This window comes from Macaca thibetana, chromosome 7 (assembly GCF_024542745.1).
Source record: "Macaca thibetana thibetana isolate TM-01 chromosome 7, ASM2454274v1, whole genome shotgun sequence".
Taxonomy (NCBI): Eukaryota; Metazoa; Chordata; class Mammalia; order Primates; family Cercopithecidae; genus Macaca; species Macaca thibetana.
In genome coordinates, this window is record NC_065584.1 from 106,461,563 (window position 1) to 106,489,489 (window position 27,927).

General features: G+C 48.7%; 2 protein-coding genes and 1 long non-coding RNA gene across 4 annotated transcripts in view; 1 reads left to right on the top strand and 2 right to left on the bottom strand.

The window, feature by feature from the left end:
• Positions 1–27,927, bottom strand: part of RPS17 (ribosomal protein S17) — a 157,113-nt gene that overhangs the window by 106,300 nt on the left and 22,886 nt on the right. The gene's annotated exons all lie outside the window — the stretch shown is intronic.
• Positions 52–10,717, top strand: LOC126958102 (uncharacterized). Of its 2 annotated transcripts, none has more exons than XR_007727097.1 (3): positions 52–753; positions 1,958–2,075; positions 9,355–10,717. It is a non-coding gene; the product is annotated as an uncharacterized LOC126958102 (long non-coding RNA). The 2 variants fall into 2 exon arrangements; XR_007727098.1 differs by having other exon boundaries at positions 9,360–10,717.
• The window catches only part of AP3B2 (adaptor related protein complex 3 subunit beta 2), a 51,133-nt gene continuing 34,940 nt past the window's right edge, over positions 11,735–27,927 (bottom strand). Inside the window, exons 15-26 of the mRNA XM_050796124.1 lie at positions 19,813–19,999; positions 18,173–18,291; positions 17,594–17,702; positions 17,135–17,258; positions 16,566–16,740; positions 16,349–16,409; positions 15,898–16,004; positions 15,465–15,693; positions 14,938–15,022; positions 14,592–14,689; positions 12,297–12,435; positions 11,735–12,162 (exon numbers count right to left, since the gene is read on the bottom strand). Coding sequence (XP_050652081.1) covers positions 12,012–12,162; positions 12,297–12,435; positions 14,592–14,689; positions 14,938–15,022; positions 15,465–15,693; positions 15,898–16,004; positions 16,349–16,409; positions 16,566–16,740; positions 17,135–17,258; positions 17,594–17,702; positions 18,173–18,291; positions 19,813–19,999 — 1,584 coding nt within the window. The 3' untranslated portion in view covers positions 11,735–12,011. The remainder of the gene's footprint in view (positions 12,163–12,296; positions 12,436–14,591; positions 14,690–14,937; positions 15,023–15,464; positions 15,694–15,897; positions 16,005–16,348; positions 16,410–16,565; positions 16,741–17,134; positions 17,259–17,593; positions 17,703–18,172; positions 18,292–19,812; positions 20,000–27,927) is intronic.

Here is a 27,927-nt window from a genome sequence, read left to right on the forward strand (position 1 = left end):
GCCCGAGCCCTCGCCTCCGCCCCCTCGCGCCCCGCCCCTCCCAGCAGGCCGGGCCAAGGAGGGCTCCACCGCCCACCCGGAACCCGGCGGGGACCGCCGCCGCTACTGGCCACAGCCATCCCCTGGGGGTCCAGAGGCCGAAGCCTGAGCGCGCCACTCACCTAAGTAACCCCTAGCGGAGGCACTGTCTGCCCTGGGCCTCAGTTTCCCTCTGACAAAAGAGGGCACGATTTACAAGCCCCTGCGAGCGGCGGCGATCGCTTAGGCAGCACAGCCTACTGTCCGCGCTCCTTCTATTCCAGGGATCTCTACGGGGCGAGAGCCAGCCCTGCATCCTCGGTCGGAACCGTAGCCCCCGGGCTCCAGGAGGCGCGCTCATTTTAGACCCACTGCTCCGTGCGCTGCAGAGTGGGGCGCGAGAGTCAGGACATTCCAGAAAGTTCCAAAGACATCACTGGTCCTCTTTGGACCGGAGCGCTCCGGGGAAACCGCTTCCGGCGCTCCCGACAGACTGCGATAGAAAGTTTCACAGAAATAGGGCAATGGACAGGGCGAGGGCTCCAGGGCAGTCGTCCTGGGGCACCTGGAGCAGGGGCGGACCGGAAACCTCAGGCAAGCGCAGAAGAGGAGATGGCATTCCAGGCGGGAGACCAAGCAAAGGCAGAGAGGGAGGACGGCATGGAGCGGCTCCCTCTGACCAGGACTGAGGATGATGCGACCTGATACCGCCGGAGGGAAGCTTGGGCCCGGTTTGTAAGGGGCTTTTATTCTGCAGACAGGAGGAAACTATTAGAGAATTGTAAAAGGGGTTGGCAGTTGTCAGGTCTGTTTTAAGGTGTTACTGGAGACTTAGAAGAGGTTGGACAGAAAAGGGGGAAAACAAGGGACTGGAGTGGGGAGGAAGGGGACCAGAGTTTATTGAGCATTGCTAAGTGTTTTACATGTGTCATGTTATCATGATACTATTTAATAAGCACTAACTATGCTGCGGTCCCTTCCTGGCACTTAGGGAAGATGGTGCTGCCGTCTTCCTGGGCTTGATCTAATGGCTAAGGGGAGAGGGGCAGGTCAGTTTCTGCCTGAGGTGATGGAGAAAGAGGAAGCTGATGGTATAGTCTAATGTTTCAGAAGGATTAAGCGGGGAAGGGTGGTGAGTGTAAGAGTAGAAGTCCAAGAGGGGTGAGTGACAGTGGGAGTTGGCCAGTCTCCATCCACCTGGTCTACTTACAGGAGCTTCTTTGGGTTGCTAAGGTCATGGGCAGAAAAGGTGATGACTGCAGGAACAAGGCAGGAGCAACTTCGCTGGGACCCCTCTCTCTTGAGCCATACTTTCTCCAGGAGCAGCCTACCCCTGAGTCTTGTCCTGGCCCATAAGCAGCTTAGGACAGCTGCTTCTGAGAGGGTGCCACACTCAGATGCCTACAGCACAGGAGCCAAGTGAGGGTGGGCGACAGCACTGAAGGCCCAAGGCACACCCAAAAGGGCTGTTAGCTGGTGGGCACCATGTAGAGATGAGGTCCCAGCCCAGTTAAATCTTTCAAGAAAAGCTGGAAGTACTTTTTAAGTGAAATCTTGAATGTAAATTTTAATATTGGTTATTAATTCAAATGAAAAGAGCCAAGCCCAGCATGTCCAGGGGTCCCATGCAGCTCACTGTCTGCCAGTTTGTGATCCCTGACATCCTTTCCTCCTCTCTGACCCAAAAGCTGAGCGAGATAAGAATCTGAAACCCAGAATAGTGCCCAGAGGAATGGGTGTCTGGAAGCCCTTTCATATTTCAAAACTCTCAACCATAAGAAAATGAAGGCATCAAGAGACTTGGAACAGAAATTGCTGCTGCCTAAAGTCTCTCTTCCTAAATTTTCTGTTGCAGGTAATAATAGCTTGTCTTCACTGACCACTTACTATGTGCGTGGGAAAGTTCTAAGTGCTTTTCCTATGTTACCTCATTTTGCAGATGAGACTGAAGCTCAAAGAAGTTAAGTAACTTGCCAAAAGACTCCCAGCTAAAAGTGTCAGAGCAAGGACTCAAACCAAGGCAATCTTCTGGTTTCAGAGCCTGAAGTCTTAACCAGGTGAGAATAAAACTTCCAGCATGCTTATGTGTTTGCTTATCTGTAAATGACCCCAGAGCTGACTGCAGATGTTGAGAGAAGAGGTAATTTTGACCAAATGCAGTCATGACCTCAAGTGTGGGCGAGTCCTTGCTCCCTGCCCGGACTTGGCTAGGCCTGCAGGTCATACAGGAAGAATAGTCCCTCTGAAGGTGACCATAATCCACAAGGCAGGGTGTGGAAAGTGACAGAGGTGAATATATTAAATGACTTGGTCAAGTCCCCACAGCTGGTCACTGGCAGAAGTAGCAGAAACAAATAGGCAGCATTATCTATTCTCCCAGTCAACAAACAGCCTTTGAGCCCAGCTATGCCTGGCACTGTCTCTGGAGTCAAGCCCCAGACTTACAATACTGATTTTAAGTCCAACTATCATTAGCTGGACTACATGTTAAATATATGTACTAGGGAGACAGGAGAGACTTTATAGTCTTTGATATGCCCAGGTGTTCAGTGCTTCTGCAGGAGGCAGAGAGCTAAAAGAAGAGAGAAGTTTCATGGAAGGAAATAATTTCCTGGTTGCAAAAGATAAGAAAAGGAATTCACTTAGGAACTGAAGACCACAAGGTAGACACACACAGTCTCTGCTCAAGTTTTGCCAAGCTCTGTACAGAAGAAACCATGTTCTTTTGTTTTCTCAAGTTCCTTTTAAGTGGGATAAAAGAGTGGATTGGGGCAGGGCACTGTGGCTCATGCCTGTAATCCCAGCACTTTGGGAGGCTGAGGCGGGCGGATCACGAGGTCAGGAGATTGAGGCCATCCTGGCTAACACGGTGAAACCCCGTCTCTACTAAAAATACAAAAAATTAGCCAGGCGTGGTGGTGGGTGCCTGTAGTCCCAGCTACTCGGGAGGTTGAGGCAGGAGAATGGCATGAACCAGGGAGGCGGAGCTTGCAGTGAGCTGAGATCTCGCCACTGCACTCCATCCTGGGTGACAGAGCAAGACTCCATCTCAAAAAAAAAAAAAAAAAAAAGAGTGGATTGGCCCCACCTTTCATCTTACACAAAAGTAAGTCAAAAATATACTTCTGAGGCCGGGCGCGGTGGCTCAAGCCTGTAATCCCAGCACTTTGGGAGGCCGAGACGGGCGGATCACGAGGTCAGGAGATCCAGACCATCCTGGCTAACACGGTGAAACCCGTCTCTACTAAAAAATACAAAAAAAAATAAACTAGCCGGGCGAGGTGGCGGGCGCCTGTAGTCCCAGCTACTCGGGAGGCTGAGGCAGGAGAATGGCCTAAACCCGGGAAGCAGAGCTTGCAGTGAGCTGAGATCCGGCCACTGCACTCCAGCCTGGGCGACAGAGCGAGACTCTGTCTCAAAAAAAAAAATACACTTCTGAAAAGCTTTACTTAGAATTTTTTTTAGAAGAAAATATAGGAGAATTTTTTTTTTACCTCGTAAACTTGGAACAATAAGCGCAGGATGTAAAGGAAGACAATACATTTGACCACACTGGAATTTAAAACTTTGGTTTACTAAAAGAGTTTGTTTGTTTTGAGACAAAGTCTTTCTCTGTCACCCAGGCTGGAGTGCAGTGGCGCAATCTCGGCTCACTGCAATCTCTGCCTCCTGGACTCAAGCAATTCTTGTGCCTCGGTCTCCAGAGTAGCTGGGATTATAGGCGCCTGCCACTGCACCCAGCTAATTTTTGTATTTTTAGTAGAGAAGGTTTCACCATGTTGCCAGGCTGGTCTCGAACTCCTGACCTTGTGATCCACCCGCCTCGGCCTCCCAAAGTGCTGGGATTAGGCGTGAGCAACCACCCGGCCAAAGATACTGTTTAAAGCTTGAAAAGATAAGCCATAGACTGGAAGAAGATATCTCCAATCCATGTATTTACAAAGAACTAGTTTCCAGACTATATAAGAATTTCTGTAATCAATGAGGAAAAAACACAACTCCATAGAAAAATGGGCAAAAGATGGGAATAGGCAGTTGACACAAGTGAAAATCCAAATGGCCAATAAACATCAGTGGATGCCCACCTCATCAATAACCAAGGAAATGCACATGAAACCGCTATCAGATGCCATGCCACACTTTTCAAATGGAAAAAATGATCAAGTCTCACTGTCCCAGTAGCAGGATCACTGCCAGTGAGGGCGTAAACTGGTTCAGCTACTTTGGTGTGTGCTTTTATGTTTCACATCTTTTAATGGAGAGAAGACAATGCATAGTGTGCACAAATCTTTTTTTTTTTTTTTTTTTTTTTTTTTTTTTTTTTGAGATGGAATCTTGCTTTGTTGCCTAGGCTCACTGCAAGCTCCACCTCCCAGGTTCACGTCATTCTCCTGCCTTAGCCTCCCGAGTAGCTGGAACTACAGGCACCCACCACCACGCCCAGCTAATTTTTTGTATTTTTAGTAGAGACGGGGTTTTGCCATGTTAGCCAGGATGGTCCTGATCTCCTGACCTCGTGATCCGCCTGCCTCGGCCTCCCAAAGTGCTGGGATTACAGGCGTGAGCCACTGTGCCTGGCCAGAGTGCACAAATCTTAAGTGTATACCGGGGTAACCACCACCCACATCGAGACATAGAATCTCTCCAGAACCCCCACTGGGTTCCTTCCTGCCCCTTCCCACTTTATGCCTCCCTCCTTAAGGTACCATTATCTTTACTGCTTTTCATTACAGGTTTGTTTAACCTGTTGTAGATTCCATATAATTTTTGGTTTCTTTCATTCAACATACATGTTAGATCCATCCATGTTGCTGCATGTAGAAGTAGTTTGTTCCTTTGTATTGCTAAGTAGTATTCCATTGTATAGATACACCATAATTTATTTCTGCATTCTTCTATTGATTGGAATTTGAATTCTTTCCAGTTTGGGGACTATTATGAATAAAGCTGCTAGAAATATTCTTGATGTGAAGTATAGCAACTCTGGTGAGCGATTTGGATTCTCTAGTTAACTTGAAAAAGTGTATACTCTGTGACCCAGCAATTCCATTCCTAGGAAAATATATTAGAGAAACTTTCATACATGTTAAGAGGCATGAGTAAAAATGTCTAGCTGTTTGTTAATAGTTGCAAAACAAAACAAAATAACCTTAAATGCCCACCAACAGGAGAGTGGATCAATAAATTATGGTATAGTCATATAGTGGAATTCTATATATAAGTAAAAGTAAATGAAATACAGCAGATCGCATCAACATGACTCACAAACAATACTGAGTGAAAAAGCGGGATGTAGGAGAAAACATACTTTAAGATGCCATTTATATAAAATTTGAAAACATGTAGTACCCACCACCATCACAAAGTATGGTACAATATATTGTTTAGGAACACATCTATATATAGTAAAAGTACAAAAAAAAAGGGATGGCATTGACAAACAGAAAATTCAGAATGATGATTTGCTTCAGGTGGGAAAGGAAGCAGTCATGAAATGAGGGGTATTGGGGACATTAAATTGATGAGTGCTGAACTGATGAGTGTTTCAGTTCTTAAGTTGGGTGATTAGTATACAGGTGGTTATGTTAGTCTTTAAACTTGAAATACATAATAATATTTTAAAGAGACAGAGATGGGGATAATTAAGGGCAGTGATGTGCTGGTAAATGTTTGACAATTGGCTGGGGGAGGGAAGTGATTTGTAGCATTTGCCTCTTTCCATGGCACAAAAACTCCCACCGTGGCTGGTTTCAAATTGCCAGTGCAACATCATCTGGCTCACCAAATTCCTGAATGTGTAATAACAGTCAGCCCTTATGAGCCAGTAGAAGCCAACTCAGGCATACCACTCAGACACTGAATGTGGGAGCAGAGTGCTCTGAAGGCCAGAATCAGGGATACAGGCTCCCTGAGGGCTTTCCCAACAACCTAAGAACCTAGGAGATGGGTGGAAGGCTGGATTGTATTATTTATTTATTGTTACTAAGTTACCCCTAAAGCTAAGCAGCTTAAAACAGCAAATATTTATTATCTTGCACAATTTCTGGGAGTCAGGAATCAGAGAATGTCTTATCTGGCTGGTTCTGGCTCAGAGTCTCTCATGAGGTTGCAGTCATGATATCAGCCAGAACTTCAGTCACTTGAAGCTTTGCCTTGGGCTGGAAGATCAGCTTCCAAGCTCACTCAAGTGGGTGCCGGCAAAAGCCTCCATTCCTTGTCACGTGGACCTCTCCATAGTGCTGCTCAAGACATGGTAGCTGGCTTGAGAGGAAGAGATCAACCAAGATGGAGGTACAAAGAATTTTATGACCTAATCTCAGAAATGACATACCATCATTTGTATCCTGTTATTCACATACACCAACACTGATAATATGTGGAAGGGAATGACACAAGGATACAGATACCAGGTAGCAAAGATCATTGGGGAGCATCTTGGAGTTTGAAGGTGAGTGCTGGTTGTCCTGAGATGCTTGTAATGGGTTCGTGGATGCCGAGAGACACGGAGAGGCCATCCCCTTTGTTTTGCAGCTGGGGAAATTGAGACATTTAGAGATTTACTTGAGAGTATGCAACTTTTTTTCTTGGTGTGGGTCAGGAGTCCAGTGTCTTGGTCTTGCCTTGGTACCCATGAGAAACACCAACCCCACCTCTCCCTCCCTGACTTCCCTCTGAAGGTGCAGATGCTAGGGTCTTAGCACATCCAAGATTAGATCAAGGTCATCTTACCCAAGCTCTTAAGAATTTCTTTACCCCCATAGTTGTTTCCTTACATTCTTTGCAGCCAAAACAAGACAACCCTCCTATTTCCACATACCCTGCCCCTCCCACAGAGGCTGTTATTAACACATCCCTAGTAGCCCCAAAGAGAAGCATCTGCCACTGTGTTGGCATTGCTGGACACAAGTTCATGTTGGCCTTCTGGAATCCCACTGCCACTTGGAACCTGGTGTCAGACTGTTTCAGGACTCTGTAATCTCTCAGCAAAATGAAACACTGCCCCAAACTGGAAGTAGGCATGAGGAAGATGAGCTGCCACGCTTTTTCTTGCTGGATGCTGTTTACATGGGTTATTCAGTCTGTGAAAACGCATCAAGTTGAACACTTGTAATCCGTACAATTTTATGTAGGAATATTATATTTAAATATTCATAAATTTATAATTTATATAAGTTTACAGATTCATAAATTTAAATACTGAAACTTAAGATTTAAAAAAAAAAAAATTCCCAAACCCAGGGGCGTAATATATTTGGGGCCTAGAGAGAGAGAACCATTCTTTCTGTTCTTCAGATGCCATAGGGAAGTGAAGCCTCAGTGACACCACAGCATCTTCTGCAGTAAGGGGGCAATTGGTAAAGGGAAAATAATGGGGGTTCCCAAAGGTCAGGATAAAAAAGTTCAGCCCTAAGTGCTTTCTTCTACTAGACAGACCGTGGGATTGGGGATGCAGGGAGAGACACTGGGGTCAAACCAGAACCATCAAGTAGAAGACCCAAAAAGGTACACGCTGCTTCTTTTCCTTGAGGATACTCCACTTTTAATCCTTATTCTCCATATCCCAACCTGGGATCCACCCTCCCAGGGACCAATTCACCATCCGTCTCTTGACTCTGGGAGCCAAAAGACCAGGTGGTGACAAAAAGAAGACCCAGGCCAAGGTCCTCTGGTGGGTCAGAATTTTCCAGTTTTCCCTTTCCTTTCCAAGCCAGGACAGGGGAAGTCCTGCCACTCTGAGTTCCACCCTCAACACCCATCCTTTTGATGTGGAAGAGACACTATGGGGAGGTGACTCTCAAGATGCCCAGCAGAATAGGCTGAACTAGTGCAGGGGTTTGCCTTAGTCGCCAGATAGACGGGAGTTCAAGCATGGGCACAACTAATGTCGCAACTCTGGGGTCCTTGTAGTGGCTTCTTTGGTATCTCTAAATGGATCTGTTCCCCAGGGTTACCAGCCACTGCAGCTAGCCAGGTGCTGCAGCCTGGCTGGAGACTGGAGCTGTCTCTCTTGCCAGTTTGCCTGGGTACTGTTTTGAAGCCATCCTGGACTAGATTCCAGTTCCCAGCCCCTCCCTGAGCTCATTGTCTTCTAACCCATCAAGGCCTGTGGTCAGGCTCAGACCTCCTACATCCCCACTGATGCACTACCCCATCCTTGTCAGGGCACCTTCTGCCTCTGTGCCAGTCCCTGTGCTTCTATCCACTTTGAGGCCCCTTTCTGCAGCCCTTCCTTTGCACCAGCAGAGTCCTAAGAGTGCTTCCCAGTCCGTCCTGTGGTCCTGGGCCCCACCTGAATCCCACAGCCCTGGGCTAGTTCCCTGGTTGCCCCATCAAAACTATTCATGACTGGCCAGCCCCGATGGCTCATGCCTATAATCTTAGCACTTTGGGAGGCCAAGGCAGGTCTTTTGCCTGAGCTCAGGAGTTTGAGACTAGCCTGGCCAAAATGGCAAAACCCCATCTCTACTAAAAATACAAAAAATTAGGCTGAGTGCGGTATCTCACACCTGTAACCCCAGCACTTTGGGAGGCCGAGGCAGGCAGATCACGAGTCAGGAGTTCGAGGCCAGCCTGACCAACATGGTGAAACCCCGTCTCTACTAAAAATACAAAAATTAGCTGGACATGGTGACACACACCTGTAATCCCAGCCACTCAGGAGGCTGAGGCAGGAGAATCGCTTGAACCTGAGAGGCGGAGGGTACAGTAAGCCGAGATCACGCCACTGCACTCCAGCCTAGGCAACAGAACGAGACTCCATCTCAAAAAAAAAAAAAATAAAAATAAAATAAAATAAAATTAGCTGGTCGTGGTGGCGCATGCCTGTAATCCCAGCTACTCAGGAGGCTGAGGCACAAGAATTGCTTGAACTCAAGAGGCGGAGGTTGCAGTGAGCAGAGATTGTGCCACTGCACTCCAACCTGGGCAACAGAGCAAGATTCTGTCTTCCAAAAAAAAAAGCTGTTCGTGGGAAGTATTTTCCCTGCCAACTGAGATCCAGACACTCTGTGACCAGGCCCCTAATAACCTGGGGACAAAGTGTCACCATAGTGGCAAAGACTTGGGCCAGTGATAAAATACAGAATATGATATGGGTTGGGGAAAATGCCCTGGGGGATGTGGGGGCCCCCAGCCCCTGCAGGTCTGACCTGCTTCCTCCTGTGTATGCTGGGCAGCCCCCATCTCATCCCTGCACACCCGCTCAGGGATGCTCATGTGGTAGGGTTGTGGGAGGTATGGCCTTGGAAGAGATGGGCTGGGCTGGGATGAGAGCTGGGGCAGCCACTCCCCCTTCCTCTGTGATTAAGATTCTCTCACTCCAGACCATTCTCTCAGCACAGAACAGGCCCTGTGCCCCTCCTGGATGGGAAATTGCTGCCCCACCAATCTCCCAGCCCAGCCTCAACCAGCAGCACAGCGCTCCCCGCTGGGCTCCTTCTGCAGTCATACTCTCACCTGCCCACACCTTGCTCTCCTGCTTCCTGCCTCTCTCTTCCATCAAGCACCAGAACCATTTCCTTATGAAGAGTTGCTACTGCTAACGCCAAAGCCTGGGACATGTTCCAGAGACACCAACATAGAGCCGTGAAGGTTCCAACTATCTGGACTCTCAGGGTTGGAAATCCCAGTGCCCTTTACAAGAGGTTCTGGGAACCTGGGCTGTACTTGAGGAATATTAAAGGACTTGCCTTTTGTAATTCTGGTTCCTACAGAATCCCATTTTTTTAAAAAGGGGACTTTTTTTTTTTAAGGGATGGGGTCTTGCTAGGTTGTCCAGGATGGAGTGCTAGTCACAGGTGTAATAATAGTGCAATACAACCCTGAACTCCTGGCCTCAAGCAGTTCTCCAGTCTCAGCCTTCTGAGTAGCTGGGACTACAGACACATGCCCAGCTCTACTCTGGGGCTTTTGATATAGAATAAAGGTGGGTAAGGGATTCTCTGATGGTTCTTGTTCAAATTTCTTAGAAAATCACCCTCACCCTCTCTCAGTGCTCTGCGTAGTGCTGATTTCAGAGGCAAAAGTAAGACTGAATCTTACTTTTGACTGGAGGATCATCTCAGAATCTGCAGTGACAAAAACAGTGATCCCAGGGAGACTTTGGGGCCCCAGGCTCTCAGGGGAGCAGCATTTCCAGCAGCTCTCTGGTGTCACAGTGCCCAACAAGTCCCTGGAGCCAGAGGCAGGGCTGTCCCCTGGCACTGCCTTTGTTCTCCTTCCGTGAGAGGACAGCCACACCTGCTTCACCCCATCTTACCCGTGAACGGATGTGCTCAGGGATGTCTAAGTGGCAGGGCTGTAGGACAGTATGGCCAAGGGCCTGAAGTCTTGGTCACAGAGGATCAGAGGCTGAGGTACAATATCTCAAACTATCACTGCAGTGTGTTCCTTGTAACCCAGTCAATCAAGATGATGTGAGCAAAGTGTTCCAAGATCAAAACCAAGTTTGAGTAACACTGCAGGCTGAGAGGTGGTCACAGTGTACATTAGCATAGTAAAGGTTCTGAGAAGATCTATGGGAAATGAACTTATTTCACTTAAATCTAAGATTCCTAAACTTTGATCATAGACTTTGCAGGGGAAGGAAAGGTACAGAACACATCCTAATAGAACACCTTTTATACCTTTTAGAACCACTGCTCACTCAGCCTCTTTCTTCACCAGAAAAGGTGTCAGGGAGAGCCCTGACCCCCACTGCACCCACCAGGTTTGTTCCAGGTGTGACCAGATGCTGGTGTCTTGTCACAGGTACAGAATCTGCTGCTCTGCCTATGGAGTCGCCATTCTTCTGTTTACTTGCTTAATAAACTTGCTTTCACATTATTATTATCATTATTATTATTATTATTATTATTTGAGACAGAGTTTCACCCTATTGCCCAGGCTGGAGTGCAATGGCACGATCTCAGCTCACTGCAACCTCTGCCTCCTGGATTCAAGCGATTCTCCTGCCTCATTCTCCCAGGTAGCTGGAATTACAGGCACATGCCACCATGCCCAGCTAATTTTTTGTATCTTTAGTAGAGATGGGATTTCACCATGTTGGCCAGGCTGGTCTTGACCTCGTGATTCGCCCACCTTAGCCTCCCAAAGTGCTGGCATTACAGGCGTGAACCACCATGTCCGGCTGCTTTCACTTAAAAAAAAAAAAAAAAAAAAAAAAAAAGCAATTTCAGGCCTCATCCTAGACCTACTAATAGAATCTGCGTGTGATAGGATCACCAGGTGACTTGCCACAAACTGACTTGAGAAGTACAGTTATACATCTTCTATTATTCCACTAAGATGACTAGTGGGTCAGTACCCCATTCAGGTGGGGCCTCCAGGCCGCCTAACTGGAGGTAGTTGACATATGTTGAACTGAGCACCTGTGTTTGGGGAAATCCCCATGTTATGAGTCCTTTCTTCCCAAGGGACCATAAGAAGAACTAAGGGGATCTGCCAGCCATTGAAGAGGACTTGTTTTTGCAGAGGCTATAAAAAAGAACCAAGGTGCTCTTCCAGCTTTGCTTTCCCATCCCAGTCCAGATGTCTCTTCCACAGAGATGCCTGCAGACTCCTTGGCATCCTGACCCAGAGATGGTCACCTTGGGGATTCAACCAGAGTTGTTCCTGAGAAGCAGTCATAGCCTCCCCTACAAGGTCACAAGGGTGAAACACAGTCACCCTTAGCAGCTCTCCTCCAAACCCCCAAAAGGAAAAGCAAGCCAGCAGCTAGAGAGAAGACATTTTATTGAGAGTGTTACATAAATAGCTACAGAGAGCTGGGAGGACTGAAGGGAGTGACTGCCATCTCCCTCTGCACAGATCACTAAGGAACACATGGGGAGGGGATTAGGGGAAGGCGTGGTCCTCCCGAGGGGGAGAGGACACCCTGAATGCTATCTGGCATGAGGATGCTGATGAGAGAGAGAGAAAGGTGAGAGGGACTGACAGCCCAGATGTCATGGGGAGGTACAGATAGGAGCCAAAGAGGTCACAGCACTTGGAAGTCACTGGGTCAGAGCCTGTATCACATCCTTTACCAGCATGGTGCCAATCACCATTTTCTCACTGTTGACAGTCAGCTGGGCAGCTCCAGCTGGCCGGGCATCCAGGGTCAGCAGAACGAGGCTTCCACTGGTTAGTGTCCTCCCTGCAAACCTGAGGTGGGAGTAGAAGGGGTGGGGAAGAGCTGCTAAGGGTGACTGTGTTTGGAAGGGGATCAGCGCTTGGGGCTCCTCTTTCAAACCAGGGGCCCCATGCTCATCATTTCCCCTCTACTGGTGGCCTAGTACCTGTACTCATCAGATGTCCCACAAGGAACACGACCCAGGTTGGCAGTGGCAGTCACTTTCTGCACCACAACGTGGTCACTCCGACAGGTGTCTGGCAGCATGAGCTTCTCTGTGATCTCATTCATGCCCATCAGCTTTCCTGGGGGCAGAGGTCGTGATGAGGGCAGAGGCTGTGGTGGGTAAAGAGGCCAGCACCTGGGTCTGCTTACTAAGCATCAAGTTCTCCCAGGCTGGGAAGGTATCATGCAAAGGGCAGGTCAGAATCTAAATCATCAGTCTTGGGGAGACGGTACTTCGCTCTCAGACTGGGCCCTCCATCAGGAAGCCTTCGTTAGCTTCTGTACCCCTCCCACCCAGGCCTTTATCCATGTTGTTACCAAAGACTGATCTGGAGCTTCCTCCATCAGACATCTGGGCTACCAGCCCCTTGAGAGTGGCCAGTCAGTTCTTAAAAGGTTCCCCAATCCTGAACCTCATACCCTTTGATCTTTCCTGGGCGGCCCTCCAACCCACATTCAACTCCCACTCAGCTCCTGGAGGCTAAGCCCTCACAAAAAGATGACAGGTGGCTGCTGTGATCTCTCAGCCAGAATCCAGTAGTCACATGCAGCATTCACAGGTACATTTTTAATTGTACCTCTGCAGCAGCAGCTCCAGACGTAGCCAGGGCTCCTGAAGCCCCCAAACCTTCCCAGCATCCCCAGAACTCCTCATTCTGCAGGGCTGACTTCTCTCCACTCACATGCTCTAGGCCCCCAGTGGGAGCCCCTCCATCTGCCCTCCTGCACACCAACAGTCTTCTCTTGAGCCTCTTTCCTCCTTCCGCTGCTTCCCCCATTCTTCACCTCCTTTTAGAAACTGACATCCCTCTCCTGTTTCTTCCATCCCCTTCATTCCTGACTAATAACATTTTCTTGTATTTGTTCCTTCAATCTGTTCATGTTCAAGTGTTCCCGTCTCCAAAAAATCCTTTCCAGAAGCGAGATCCTTCATCGTGCCAATGCCCTGTCTCCCTCCTCATTCATGGCTAAAGTCCTCCAAAGAGGACTCCGTTTACTTGAGCCCTGGTCTCCCTCAACCCACTGCAATTGGCCTCTGTCCCTCCTTTAGCAATGACCCTCTCTCCCTCAGGTTGGCAGTAGCCTTTTATACACTGACTCTGAAGGTGTTTGGTAACTGTGGTTTGCAGACACCTTCTGCCTTGTTGTCTCTCCTGGTTCTCCTCCCACCTCTCCCTGTGCTCCTTCTCTTATCCCTCTCCTCCTCTTTCTTCTGCAGAATTCAGGTTTTCCCCCAAGGTTCTGTCCTTGGCATTCCTATTTTCTCCCACCTCCCAGAGTGATCTCATTCATATTCACAGCTTCCATTACAACCTCTATGCTCATGACTCCAGCTTCAAAGTGTTTCCTGGGCATAGACCCATATTTTCAGTTGCATACTAAATAGCTCCTGCTGAATTTTCCAAATCCATTTCAAAATCAGTTTATCCAAAACTAACCATGATCTTCCCTCCTCCCTTGCCCAAGCCACTCTTCTTTCTTGTAGGCCAGAGGTTTTACAAATTACAGCCTCCAGGCCAAATCCAGCCCACCACCTGTATGGCCCACAATGTTTTAAATTATTTTTAAGTGTTGGGGGAGCAATCAAAAGATGATTAATATTTCATGACACATGAAAATTATATGAAATTTAGGCCAGGCGCGGTGGCTCAAGCCTGTAATCCCAGCACTTTGGGAGGCCGAGGTGGGTGGATCACGAGGTCAGGAGATCGAGACCATCCTGGCTAACACGTGAAACCCCGTCTCTACTAAAAAATACAAAAATTAGCCGGGAGCGGTGGCGGGCGCCTGTAGTCCCAGCTACTCGGGAGGCTGAGGCAGGAGAATGGCGTGAACCCGGGAGGTGGAGCTTGCAGTGAGCTGAGATCCGGCCACTGCACTCCAGCCTGGGGGACAGAGCGAGACTCCGTCTCAAAAAAAAAAAAAAAATTATATGAAATTTAAACTTCAGTATCTATAAATATAAATGGAAATTTCTTGGAACACAGCCATACTCATTCATTTACATACTGTCTGTGGATGTTTATATGTTTCAACAGCCACAGTCGTGTTGTAACTGCAACAGATATCACATGATTCTCAAAGCCTAAAACATTTATCTTTGGCCCGTTACAGAAAAAGTTTGCTGACCCCTGGTCTAGATGAAGGACACCACCATTCTCCCTACCATTCAAGCTGGGTGTTCTGGAGTCAGCTTCTATACTTCCCTCTCTGCCCACTCCCAGGGAGCACTCACCCTGTTCCTTCTTAAACTCATTTTCACTCATGAACACAGGGGCCATCAGCTCCCCAACAGGTGGCTGAATGGAGACATAGAACTGTCGGGTCTGGGTGCTGGAAGGGTGGGAGGAAACAGAGGGAGAAGAATTAAGGCCGTCATCTCTCCCCTTACCTCCCACCCTGTGTAGAGGCACAGGTTGGAGGCAGTGAGAGAGTGAGGTGAGGAATGAGGGCCTGAGATGGCTTCCAGACCCACCCAATCATGATGTATCCCCACTAAGCACCACCTCCATTTCTGGTTCATTGTTACCCTGACCCTTTCCAGCCCATCCTCTCACCCCCACCTTGAGTTGGGCACATACCACAGCTGGAAGTTGGCTGCCTGGGTTGAGTCACAGAAATTAATGCCCATTACAGCAGTGGCAGATTCTCCAGGGGCCAGGGACTCTGAAGTGGTATAAGGCAGTGAAGGGGAGAGGGAGGACCACCATCACCTGATAGGTCTAGAACCCAGCCTAGCCCTACTCTCCCCTCCACTGTTACAGCTGACCAACCCTCTACAGAATCTTGGCTTTCTTGGCCCCTGGAGACTGTTCCTGGTTTCCTTCTGAACTCTTAAGGTTGCTTTCCCCCACTCACCCTCACCACATTTAAGTTAGTCCTGAAACAACCAAGGCTCAAATCTGCTGCTGCAAGCACCTCCTGCCTTGATGTGATCTTGCTTATTTCATAATCTGTCTTGTTCACCAGAGTGTTGATCACATTAGATGCTATCTCTGTGTCCCTATAGCTTGGCCCCTGGCCTGGCACAAGAAGGGTATCAACAACCACAGAAAGATTGACTCTGCCCAGGAGCCTCCTCCTCCACCCCATCCAAAGCCCTTCGCACCAATTTCAGGAAATTCTTGGATGCTGATGCCAACAGGCAGTTTGGGAGTGCCCACATGCAGGCCCTTGATGGGGGTATCAGAGCTGTTGGAGAAGTGGATGTGCACAGACACCATGTGGGGGTCCCCGGAGAAAGGTTGGCGGCTGAAGGTGTAGTCCACAACCAGCCCCTCGCCAGCTACCCGGTGCAGCAGCTCCTGCCGCCCAACACGCGACACTGGACTCAGAAGCTAGAGTGGAGGGGTAAGGAAGGACAGAACTGAGCAAGACGGAGAGAGCCTGTCCCAGCATTGTCCCCTAGGGCCATCCAGCAACTGGGACTCAAAGCTATCACATCCTCCATCACACCCACCCCCCACACACATCCATACCATAGGATGCAGCAGAGGGATGTGTCCCTGCCCCAGCCCAGTCACCTCCTCCATCCCACTCACCGACGGTACCAGGGTGGAATCTGTCAGTGTCAGGCCCTCCAGGTCAGCAGCCAGACTGGTAGACACAATTGCTGGGGGAGACACAGGCTGGACACTGGGAGGGGTGACTGTGGGAGTAGATAAGACTATGATGAAGCAAAGTGAAGGTGACTTGGGTTGAGCAGGGAGCCTAGGGATCAAGGAGTACGCGTTTCAGCACCATGGACAGCGGCGGGGGGGGGGGGGGCGCACATGCCTGCCTGGAGGCTCTGGCAAAATACCCATCCCTAGACCTCAACCCCAGACCTGGGGAGGTCAGCCCTGCTGCCGCCCTCTCAGGCCTGAAGATATGTTCTGTCTGCTCCCCTGCTCCCACAAGACCTGAGGAACCTGATCAAGAATCCCTGTGGGCCGTTCTAATTCATGCTCCCCAGGCCTCCTTTCCCCTGTGACTTTTACCACCCAAACTCACAGTCCTCTAGATCAAGCAGGGAGATCTCCTTGGTTGCAGGGGCCCTTTTGCTGCTGGGAGGCTGAAAGAGAAAAATGGGATATGGGTGTGGGTAAGGGGAGCACCTTGGCATGTTCTGGGTTGGGAAGAAGATGTCATGGTCTGTTCTGGATGGTAGAGAGATAGATGTCTGAGTCTGGCCCATGAGCACACCCTGACTCTGTCCCAAGGCTCTCACTGTTTTCCTCCTCCAGGAGGCAGGTTCCAACTGCTCCTCCTCGGACTCTGATGTCATCTCGGACTCTGATGTGCTACTGCTGGAATCGCTGTCCTCATCAGAGGATGACGCTTCTCCTTTTCCCTCTGGCACCTTCTTCTTCGTCTTCCTGTTACCATCCTCCTCACTCTGTTCACTGAAGGAAAGTGGGAAAGGTGGGCTCAGGCCTGGCCTGGACACCCCCTCCTTGCTTCACAGAAGCAGGAGAAATGCTGAAAAGCTGGAATGGAGTGGGGAGCCTGGGCCAGGAGGGTTCACACCTGAAGTCCTATAGCAGGGACCTCATGAGAGCTTGAAGCCAGCTTGTGCCAGCTCAGGCTCCAGGCCCCTGGTTGCTTCTCCACACCTCCCCACGAGGCCTCAGAGATATCCTGCAGCCAGCGAAAGCAGTTGTCATGTGAGCTGACAACCCCAGCCAGCTCATAAGGGACTCAGGGGCTCTTAGGAGACTGGCTAAAGCTCAGTGCTAGCCCTTCTTTTCAGGAAAGCCCCAGGAACCCCACCCGCCATCTGGCTGGCTCCCTTCTCACCTCTCACTGCCTCTGCCTTTCTCCTCATCCTCATCCTGGTCTTCATTGTCAGACTCACTGCTGGACTCCCCAGAGCCGCTCTCGCTGCTGCTCTTACTGTCTGATTCACTCTCAGACTCAGGGTCTGTGGAGGAATAATATGAGCCTCCTCCCTCATATGCAGGCCTCCTTGGGTCTAGAGCAGGCACCTGGGTTCCACCTTCAGATTCAGTACTGAACCCTCTCTGACCTGCCCCCAGCCCTACATGCCAGCTGGAACTGACAGAAACAGATGGACTCCATGGATAGAAACCTGCACAAGCACACACACCTGGAACATGAATCCCTCAGGTGCACAAACAACTCACAAGCAGGTGCACACCCCTAGACACACGACCATATACATACACCCCTCATATAGCCAGTCACGCAGACACATGGGCGGGAGCACAGAGGACCCCAGCTCTGCCATCTGCTTACCACTGTCTGCGGACTCCGTGGGGCCTGACTCCCCCTCAGAGTCCGAGTAGAAGGGTTTTTCCTTCTCCTTTCTCTTCTCCCGATTTGAGCACTTGGTCCATTCAGGTACCTGGAGATGGGAGTAGGGTGCAGGGTCATTTCATAATGGTTGGGGAGAAGGCAGGCAGGCACAAGCCCTTACCCTTTATTCCACCTCTTCATGAGGCCCTACCTGGTCTGTCCCACAAAGGGAAGAACAGAGGAGGAAGAAAGGGGCACTGTCCATGGAGGGGAGGGGATGCTGCTCACAGAGGGGCACTGCCAAACCAAGGTGGAAACAGAACATGGGTAGGCCCAGGAGCACAGCACACAGGGGAAGCAGAGGGACACAGACAGGGCATGGGAGAGAGCACACGGCACACGGAGGTGGGACCTCAGTGTATTCGCCCAACAGGCCCACGTGAGTCTCAATAAGGGAAAGATCTTCTTCCTGTGTGTGTGGGGAAGGTGTTAGGAGGGCTGGGCCGGCACTGCCAGAGCTCCTTACTGTCTGCCCCCACCAACACACACTCACACACTTCAACCCTCCACCCCGCTGACCTCCACGTTGCGCACAGATGGGTCTGGGGCTTCCTCCGGCCAATCTGGGAGCTCCTGGTAGCCTGTGGCCTTGGCATTGAGCAGGTGGGACAGTGAGCCCAGCTGGAAGTGGTCCCGGTCTAGGGATAGGTTTAGAGGTCAGGCAGGTAGCAGCAGTGAGGGAGAGCTCTGGGAGCTATTTCCCAGGTGGGGCTGGGTCATAATCTGGTCGGGGCTTCCCAGGTGGGTAGGAGAAGGAGATGGATGTGTGCCCTAATGGCTCTTCCACCCTGACTGCACCTTTAGGCCCACATGCTGGAAGAAAAGGCTGTCTGGCCAGGCCAGAGCAGGGACTGAGGGCCAGGGAGAGGCAGCCTACAGAGGTGGGCAGGAGGAGACTCTGGGCCCACAGATGCTGCCAGCCCATCTGCTTGGGAAGCATGTCTAGTCAGGCTCTGGACTCAGCCGGGAGAGATGAGCATCAGAGCATGAGTGTGCAGGAGTCCAGGTCAGAGGTGAGGCACCGCTGGAGGAGGGCAGCACAGGCCTGTGAGTAGGGATGGTGCCAGGGAGAAAGGGACTGTTGCCTTCTTCCTGGGAGAATTTCAAAGCTACACCCACCCTCAGAATCTCCCCATTCCTGAGGTCCAGGGAAGAGAAAAAGAACGAAAAGATACGCAGAAGAACTGAGCTTTGTGAAGGAGGATCTCTTTTGTGTAGGTTCCTGGCTTCCGCTCCTGGGGTCCGGAGAGCCAGCAGGAGAACCCTTCCCCGCCGGCCCCCTCTCAGGGCCCTTGTCTTGGGAAAAGAGGCCTTAAGGGCCAAGCCCAAGAACAGAGCAAGACTGAAGCCCTGGGGCCTGGGATCTGAACTGAATGTAGTGACTAAGCTTACAGAGTACAAGCAACTGCTTTCTCAGGACCTTTATAAAAATATACACCTCTCAGGCCAGGCGCGGTAGCTCAAGCCTGTAATCCCAGCACTTTGGGAGGCGGAGGCGGGTGGATCACGAGGTCAGGAGATCGAGACCATCCTGGCTAATACGGTGAAACCCCATCTCTACTAAAAATACAAAAAACTAGCCGGGCGTGGTGGTGGGCGCCTGTAGTCCCAGCTACTCAGAGGCTGAGGCGGGAGAATGGCGTGAACCCGGGAGGCGGAGCTTGCAGTGAGCCGAGATTGTGCCACTGCACTCCAGCCTGGGCGACACAGCGAGACTCCGTCTAAAAAAAAAAAAAAAATATATATATATATATACACATACATACATATATACACACACACACACACACACACCTCTCCTCTGTGTGTTTTGCTTTCTGCCTTACTGGATCCTTGGTATTTAAGATCTTGGGATGTATTCCAAAGCCTACTGTCTGCTCAGGGAGGGAGATTAAAAAGGGAGCCTGAGAGGAGAAGAGGCAGGAGCCCATCCTGGCCGGTAAGGCAGACCCTCAAGTGAGATGATGCTGGCAGTGGTTGTGGGCAGGTGAAAGAGTAATTCCTGGTGCCACAGCAGGGGCAAAAGGAGTGAGCCAGGGAGTAGGACTACCCACAGAAGCATGGTGCCTGGCTAGGGGCTTCAGGAAGGTCTGGGGCAGAGACTCTGGCCAGTTCCTTCCCATTCCCCTAGGAATGTTACCCTTGATTTCATCTCCCACCTTTGAAGGATGACTCCAAGACTGGAGCTGGTTTGGGTGCCAGGAAGAGCTTCTTGGCATGGCGGCTAAGGGCCCCACCCTGCTCGGAAGGGACGATGAGCTGCCGGGTGAAGCGTGCCCGGTCGCGAATATCATAGTTCTGGTCATATTTGGCCAGACTCAGCACATACTGGGTCAGCAGCTTGGTCTGGAGGAACAGGAAGAGGTGGGTCAGCTGACAGAGGGGGTGGGGACACAGGAGGCTCAGAACCAGATTCTTTAAGCCGACACTTGCAGGCAGAATGTCTCCTCTCCCTGCTTAGGACCAGCTGCTTCCACCCAGCTCTCCCTCCCCACCTGCCCTTGTTCTGGGCTCAGAATTTTCTCTCATCTCTCTGACCATGCGTCCTGATGACCCCAACTTTGACAACTGCCTTGGGCCAGCAAAAGAGGTTTTCCTTTTGGACTTTCCCCACTCCTGGCTCTGGACTCCATTCTTCCCCAGGTTTGTGGTTCCTACCTCTCCAGGCCTGTCCACCCTTTTTACTCCAGAGCGGCAGGGTATGTGGAAGTCTGGAATGCTCTACTGGACCTCACAGTTTCCAGGCTTCACCACCCAGGGGGGAATTAGACAACAAAAAGACAGGGCAGATAAACAGGGGTCCCTTTGGCAGGGGCCACCCTCATGTCCTATCCACCCACTTAGTAGATTCTGAGCAGCCCAGGGGTCTCAGAGGTCTTGATCCTTCCCTGGAAGGTTCTAATGAGACATTAAGGCAAACTGCAGCTGCTGAGGCATTTGCCAAGGTCATGTAGGGTTCACAGTCTGCAGTCAGGGAAGCTACAACTGCAGACCTGAAATCTCTCCATTTCTGCCATGATCTTGGCCTAATCTAACCTGCCTTAACATGGCAACAGTGGTAGCAGCCATCACTTATCAAGTGCCTTCTGGCACCAAGCACTGCTAGGTGCTCCACACTAGCTCATCTAATCTCCCCAAGTCTTCTGAGAGGTAGGCATTATTGCCCCCATTTTACAGAAAAGAAGCAGAATCATTAAGGGGCTTTTCCCAGGCCAAGGAGCCCATCAGTACTGCACCTAGGCCTGCATCTGCTGGAGCTGCACCCCATCTGCTTCCCTTCACTGCCTACCTGCTGACATAAGGAGCCTGCCCTGGTCCAGGTCTCCATGTTTCCATCACTTGTGACCAAGATCAAAACCACCAAGTAGTCAACAACCAGAATGCCCAGGGGCATCAGGGGCCAGCAGGAGGGAGCCTGGAACTGACTCTGTTCTTCCTGAGGTTTATGGTGACATACTGTTACATGCAGCCTTAGACGTGGTTAACCCAGCTAATGTGGCAGGGACATCAAGCAGATGTCCATGAGGGGCAAAGCCCCTCAGATGCTGACCCAGAGTCAGAGCAGCTGCTGTGGCAGAATTGCCCCACACCACTCTAGAGAGCCACTATGATTCCACATTCATACCTCCAATCTGGCCCACAGGACCTCTTCAGCTCAGTCCCTTCCAGCAAAGCAGCACCTCCGATACTGTTCTAGTCACAGATAAGCAATCCCAACCCCATGCACCCCTAATAGAATAGACTTAAAAATATGAAAATAAGATGCCATCACAACAGATTTCATCACCAACCTGCCCCTCTCTTGGTCAGACACCATCTAAATGGCCAGTGCTAGTGGATGCCCTATACCAACATGGTCCATTATCAAGAGGCTGCTGATCCCTCTTTTGGTTTGAACAATGTCTTCCTCCACAGATTTCCCAGCTGGCTGATCACAGACTCCCTCCTTTAAGACCTTGCCTAGTTCTAGACAGAACTGTTTGGTATTTGGATCCATCTGTCCACAGCCTTAACTGCATGTTAACAACCAACACAAGAAGGGCTGGCCCACCACCTCGACACTGCAGGATTTGCCTATAATAATTCATTACCCTTCTCCACCCCAAGGAGCCACTCCCTGTGGATTGTGGCATCCTGTGTGCACCACCAAGACCCCCACCTCATCTAGCCAGGATATGCAGGAATTACAGGCTACTCAAGAAGGCCTATGAGATACACTCCAGTATGCCAAGAACAGAACAAGGCTGCCCCTCACCAACAGGCTCCAGTTGTCAGGGAGGAATTTTAAGTGGGAAACACTATCTTTCCATAACCTATGCCAATGTACATGCTACCTTGCAGCTGCCTGCTAATCATGCTTAGAAAACTGGCTACTAAAAAAAAATTGAAATACATCCTCAATTCACACATTACACGAGTAAGTTTAAGCTCTCGATGGATGTGGCAGACAGATTTTAAGGTCTTCCCCACCAGTAGCTGCCTCCTGGTGTTCATGCCTTTGTGCAATCCCTCACCTTGGGTATGGGCAAAACCTAAGACTTGCTTTTAACCAACAGGATATGGCAAAGGTGGTATATGATTATATATGATTCTATGATTATGTTTGATTAAGAAGACTCTGTATTGGAAGTCCTAGCTAGAGCAATCAGACAGGAGAAAGAAATAAAGGGTATCCAAATTGGAAAAGAATTCAAATTATCCTTGTTTGCAGATGATATGATCTTATAGTTAAAAAAATCTAAGAACTCCACCAAAAAACTATTAGAACTGATAAACAAATTCAGTAAAGCTGCAGGATACAAAATCCACATAAATATCAGTAGCATTGGCCGGGTGCAGTGGCTGACGCCTGTAATCCCAGCACTTTGGGAGGCCGAGGCAGGCGGATCACAAAATCAAGAGATTGAGACCATCCTGGCCAACATGGCGAAATCCTGTCTCTACTAAAAATACAAAAATTAGCTGGATGTGGTGGTGCACACTGTAGTCCCAGCTACTCAGGAGGCTGAGGCAGGAGAATCATTTGAACCCGGGAGGTGAAGGTTGCAGTGAGCCAAGATGGTGCCACTGCACTCCAGTGTGGCGACAGAGTGAGAGTCTGTCTCAAAAAAAAAAAAAAAAAAAATCAGTAGCATTGGCCAGGCACGGTGGCTCACACCTGTAATCACTTTGGGAGGCTGAGGCAGGCAGAATACCTGAGGTCAGGAGTTCGAGACCAGTCTGACCAACATAGAGAAACCCTTCTCTACTAAAAATACAAAATGAGCTGGGCATGGTGGCACATACCTGTAATCCCAGCTACTTGGGAGTCTGAGGCAGGAGAATTGCTTGAACCCAGGAGACGGAGGTTGCAGTGAGCTGAGATTGCACAACTGCACTCCAGAGCCTGGGCAACGGAGCGAGAACTCCATCTCAAAGGAAAAAAAAAATTAGCCGTTGCCCTCCAGCCTGGGCAAGAAGAGCAAAACTCTGTCTCCAAAAAAAAAAAAAAAAAAAAATCAGTAGCATTTACTTTTTTTTTTTGCAATGAATACCCCAGGCTGGAGTGCAATGACACGATCTTGGCTCACTGCAACCTCCGCCTCCTGGGTTCAAGCAATTCTCCTGCCTCAGCCTCCCGAGTAGCTGGGATTACAGGCACCCGCCACCACAACCAGCTAATTTTTGTGTTTTTAGTAGAGACGGGGTTTCGCCATGTTAGCCAGGCTGGTCTTGAACTCCTGACCTCAGGTGATCCACCAGCCTTGGCTTCCCAAAGTGCTGGGATTACAAGCGTGAGCCACCACGCCTGGCCGTGAATTCATTTTTGACAAAGGTATCAAGAACATACATTAGGGAAAGGAGAGTCTCTTCAATAAACGGTGCTGGGAAAACGGGATATCCATATGCAGAAGAATAAAACCAGACTCCTATCTCTCACCATATGCAAAAATCAAATCATAATGTATTAAAAACTTAAATCTAACACTTCAAACTATGAAACTACTAAAAGAAAACATTAGAGAAATTCTCCAGGACATTGTACTGGGCAAAGATTTCTTATGTAATACCCCACATGCACAGGCAACCAAAGCAAAAGTAGAAAAATGGGATCACATCAAGTTACAAAGTTTCTGCACACTAAAGGAATCAACAAAGAGACAAGCCACAGAATAGGAGAAAAAAAAATTGCAAACTAAAGGAATCAACAAACAAGCCACAGGAGAAAAAATATTGCAAACTACCCATCTGACAAGGGATTAATAACCAGAATATGTAAGGAGATCAAACAACTCAATAAGAAAAAAAAATTCAACAATCCAATTTAAAAATGGGCAAAAGATCTGAATAGACATTTCTCAAAAGAAGACATACAGATAGCAAACAGCTATATGAAAAGGTGATCAACATCATTGAGCATCAGAGAAATGCAAATCAAAACTACAATGAAAGGCCAGGCATGGTGGCTCATGCTTGTAATCCCAGCACTTTGGGAGGCTGAGGCAGGCGGATCACCTGAGGTCAGGAGTTGAGACCAGCCTGTCCAACATGGCGAAACCCCATCTATACTAAAAGTACAGAAATTAACTGGGCATGGTGGCATACGCCTCTAGTCCCAGCTACTCATGAGGCTGAGGCAGGAGAATCACTTGAACGACAGAGGCAGAGGTTGTTGAGCAGTGAGCCAAGATCGCACCACTGCACACTCCAGCCTGGGTGACAGAGCAAGACTCCGTCTCAAAAAACAAAACAAAACAAACAAAAAAACAATGATATATCATCTCGCCCCAAGTAGGCTTATATCCAAAAGATAGGCAATAACAAATGCTGACAAGAACATGGAGAAAAGGCAACCCTTGTACACTGTTAGTTGGAATGTCTATGGAGAACAGTTTGGAGGTTCCTTAAAACACTAAAAATAGGCTGGGCGTGGTGGCTCACACCTGTAATTCCAGCACTTTGGAGGCCGGCGGATCATGAGGTCAAGAGATGGAGACCATCCTGGCCAACATGGTGAAACCCCATCTCTACTAAAAATACAAAAAATTAGCCGGGATTGGTGGCAGGCACCTGTAATCCCAGTTACTTGGGAGGCTGAAGCAGGAGAATCACTTGAACCCGGGAGGTTGCAGTGAGTTGAGATCACGCCATTGCACTCCAGCCTAGGCAACAGGGCAAGACTCCATCTCAAAAAAAAAAAAAAAAAAAAAAAAAAACTAAAAATATCGCTACCGTATGATCCAGCAATCCCAACGCTATGTATATACCCAAAAGTAAGGAAATCAACATATTGAAGTGATATCTGCACTCCCACGTTTATTGCAGCACTGTTCACCATAGCCAAGATTTGAAAGCAACTTCAGTGTCCATCAACAGACAAACGGATAAAGAAAATATGGTACATATACACAATGCAAGACTATAAAAAAAAATTTTTTTTAAAAAAGAATGAGATTCTGTCATTTGCAACAACATGGATAGAACTAGAGGTCATTATTTTAAGTGAAATAAGCCAAGCACAGAAAAACAAACTTCACATATTCTCACTTATTTATGGGGGCTAAAAATGAAAAGAACTGAGCTCATGGAGTTGGAGAGTAGAATAATGGTTACCAGAGGCTGAGAAGGGTAGTGGGTGGGGAGAAGTAGGGATGGTTAATGGGTACAAAATTGTAGTTATATAGAATGCTAAGATCTAGTATTTGATAGCACAACAGGGTGACTACAGTCAACAATAATTTATTATACATTTAAAAAGAACTAAAAGAGTGTAATTTGATTGTTTATAACACAAAAGATAAATGCTTGAGAGGATGGATACCCCATTCCCTGATGTGACTGTTATGCATTGTATGCCTGTATCAAAATATATCACATATACCATAAATGTATACACCTACTATGTACCCATAAAAATTAAAAAATAAAAAGAAGACTGTCTTGCTAGCAGACTGACTCTAGAGACTTTCTCCCTTGTGGCTTTGGAGAAATAAGCGTCCGTGTTGGGAGGCCCATATGGCAATGAGCTAAGGACGGCCTCTAGAAGGCAAAGGCAGTCCCCAGCTGACAGCCAGCAAGATGCCAGGGCCACAATCCTACAACTGCAAGGAAGTGGATCCTGGCACCATGTGACTTGGAAGTGGACCTTTCCCCAGTACAGCCTCCAGATAAAAACTCAGCCTTGGCTGACACCTCAATTGTAGCCTTGCATAAGATCCAACTAAGCCATACCTGAATTCTCGACCCATAGACATTGAAAAAATAAATGTATGTTGTTTGAAGCCCCTAAATTTACAGTAATTTATTATGTAGCAGAAAACTAATACAATTGATTTAAAAATGTGAACGTAGAAAAAATTCTGGAGAAAATTATTTTTTATTTTTGTTTATTTTTGAGATGGATCTTGCTCTGTGGCCCAGGCTGAAGTGCAGTGGTGCCATCTCAGCTCACTGCAACCTCCAGCTCCCAGGTTCAAGCAATTCTCCTGCCTTAGCCTCCCAAGTAGCTGAGATTTCAGTGCACCACCACACCCAGCTAATTTTTTTGTACTTTTAGTAGGGACAGGGTTTCACCATGTTGGTCAGGCTGGTCTTGAATTCATGACCTCAAATGGTCCACCCACCTTGGGCTCCCAAAGTGGGATTGCAGGTGTGAGCCACTGAACCCAGTCTGGCGAAAATTCTAAGTGAAAATTTTAATTGAAATGTGACTGGGAAAAAAAGTATTAAATATGAAAGCATTGAAAAGAAGCAAAAAAGTTTAAAATATTGGACAATAGACAAATGTACAACTTCTGAATGACTATATATAGGAATAAAAAATAAGGAAATATAAAATTAATGGTGGTCTTCTAAGTGGTGGACTTATTAATAAACTATTAACTTTCTGAGTTTTCCAGATGTTCTACGACGAGCATGTATTACCTTTAGAATATTTAAAAAGTTTAAGTTTTTAACAGCAATTCTGCAAAATTTGTCACAATTTTCCATTCACTGTAAAGACGGTCACATGGGAGGGTTGCAGATCCCACTGTGCCCCTGGCAGACCCTCCTGCCACACATCTTACCTGACATATAAAAGCAAACTCACCTGCTAGGCAGTTTCCCCAGGTTCTATATCCATGTGGATGTAATAACCACTTTCACTACCAACCTCCCCTCCCCCGCTGCCTGCTTAAGCCTGCATATTATGCCTTTGTGGTCTCTGGTCTAGAATCTGATTATCTGATGATCAATAGCAGGGCAGAGGCCTCATCTTGGTCATTTCCTTGGCCTCAGCCTGCGCCAGGATCTGGCATGCAGTGGGGCCATGTCCAAATTGAAGAGAATGACTGAGATTACTGTGACCTTTTAGCTGGGCAGATTGCCACCCATGGTCCCAGGATGGGAAGCATCACTACGTTTTGCAATCATGGCCATGTGCGCATCCAAACCACCTCCCTCCTAGTACACCAAGGACTCCCCCTTCTTTACCACTCCCAAAAGAGGCTGGGAAGAAAGGAGAAAGAAAGGACAAAAATCTTTATTGAATCAAATAACCATTCTAAGGGGTTTGCAAAAACTCACTTTCAGGTGAAGGGCACCCTGGAGGTGAGTGTCCATTTGCCTCAACAGCCTACTCTGGGTGCCCTGACAGGGGTCCTTCCTGGGGGAGGGTTAAGCTGTATATACCCACAGCTCTCTGTGCCAACCCTGATGACAGCTCTTCCTACTGTGTTTAAAATGTTTATTTTTCTCCTGTTTCTCCTACTTGGCTGTGAGTATCTAGAGACCTGTAAATGTGTCTCACTCATTGTCATATCCCCAAGACGTAGCACATTACCAGGCAAATAGTAGGCCTATATGTTAAATAAATGAACAAATGCACATGTAGCTCACAGTGACAACTTGGAGAAATGCCACGTGGACAGGCCCAAGCTTATGAAAACATGCCAACCTCACCATCCTAGGGTTCAGGACCCTGGCTCAGTGCTGAGCATGTCAGACTCCGACCTACCTGGGTGGCTCCCCACCCAGGCTGCTTCATCTTTTCAAACATTCCTCCCACTTGCTCCTTCCTCCCGCCTGAACAAAGAAAGTACACAAATATTCATTCAATGATTGAACGCTTCTCCATGGTACTCCCTCTCCCTCTAACTTCTCTCTCTCCAATCTGCTGTGCCCACAACACTGATACCCACAGACTCAGTTGCCTCCACATGTAGCTGCTGTCCTTTCTGACTCCTGATTAGAGTCCCAGCACTTGGTGGCCCTACCTACCTCAGCTTGAGCCTCTGGGGCTCACTCTGGCCACC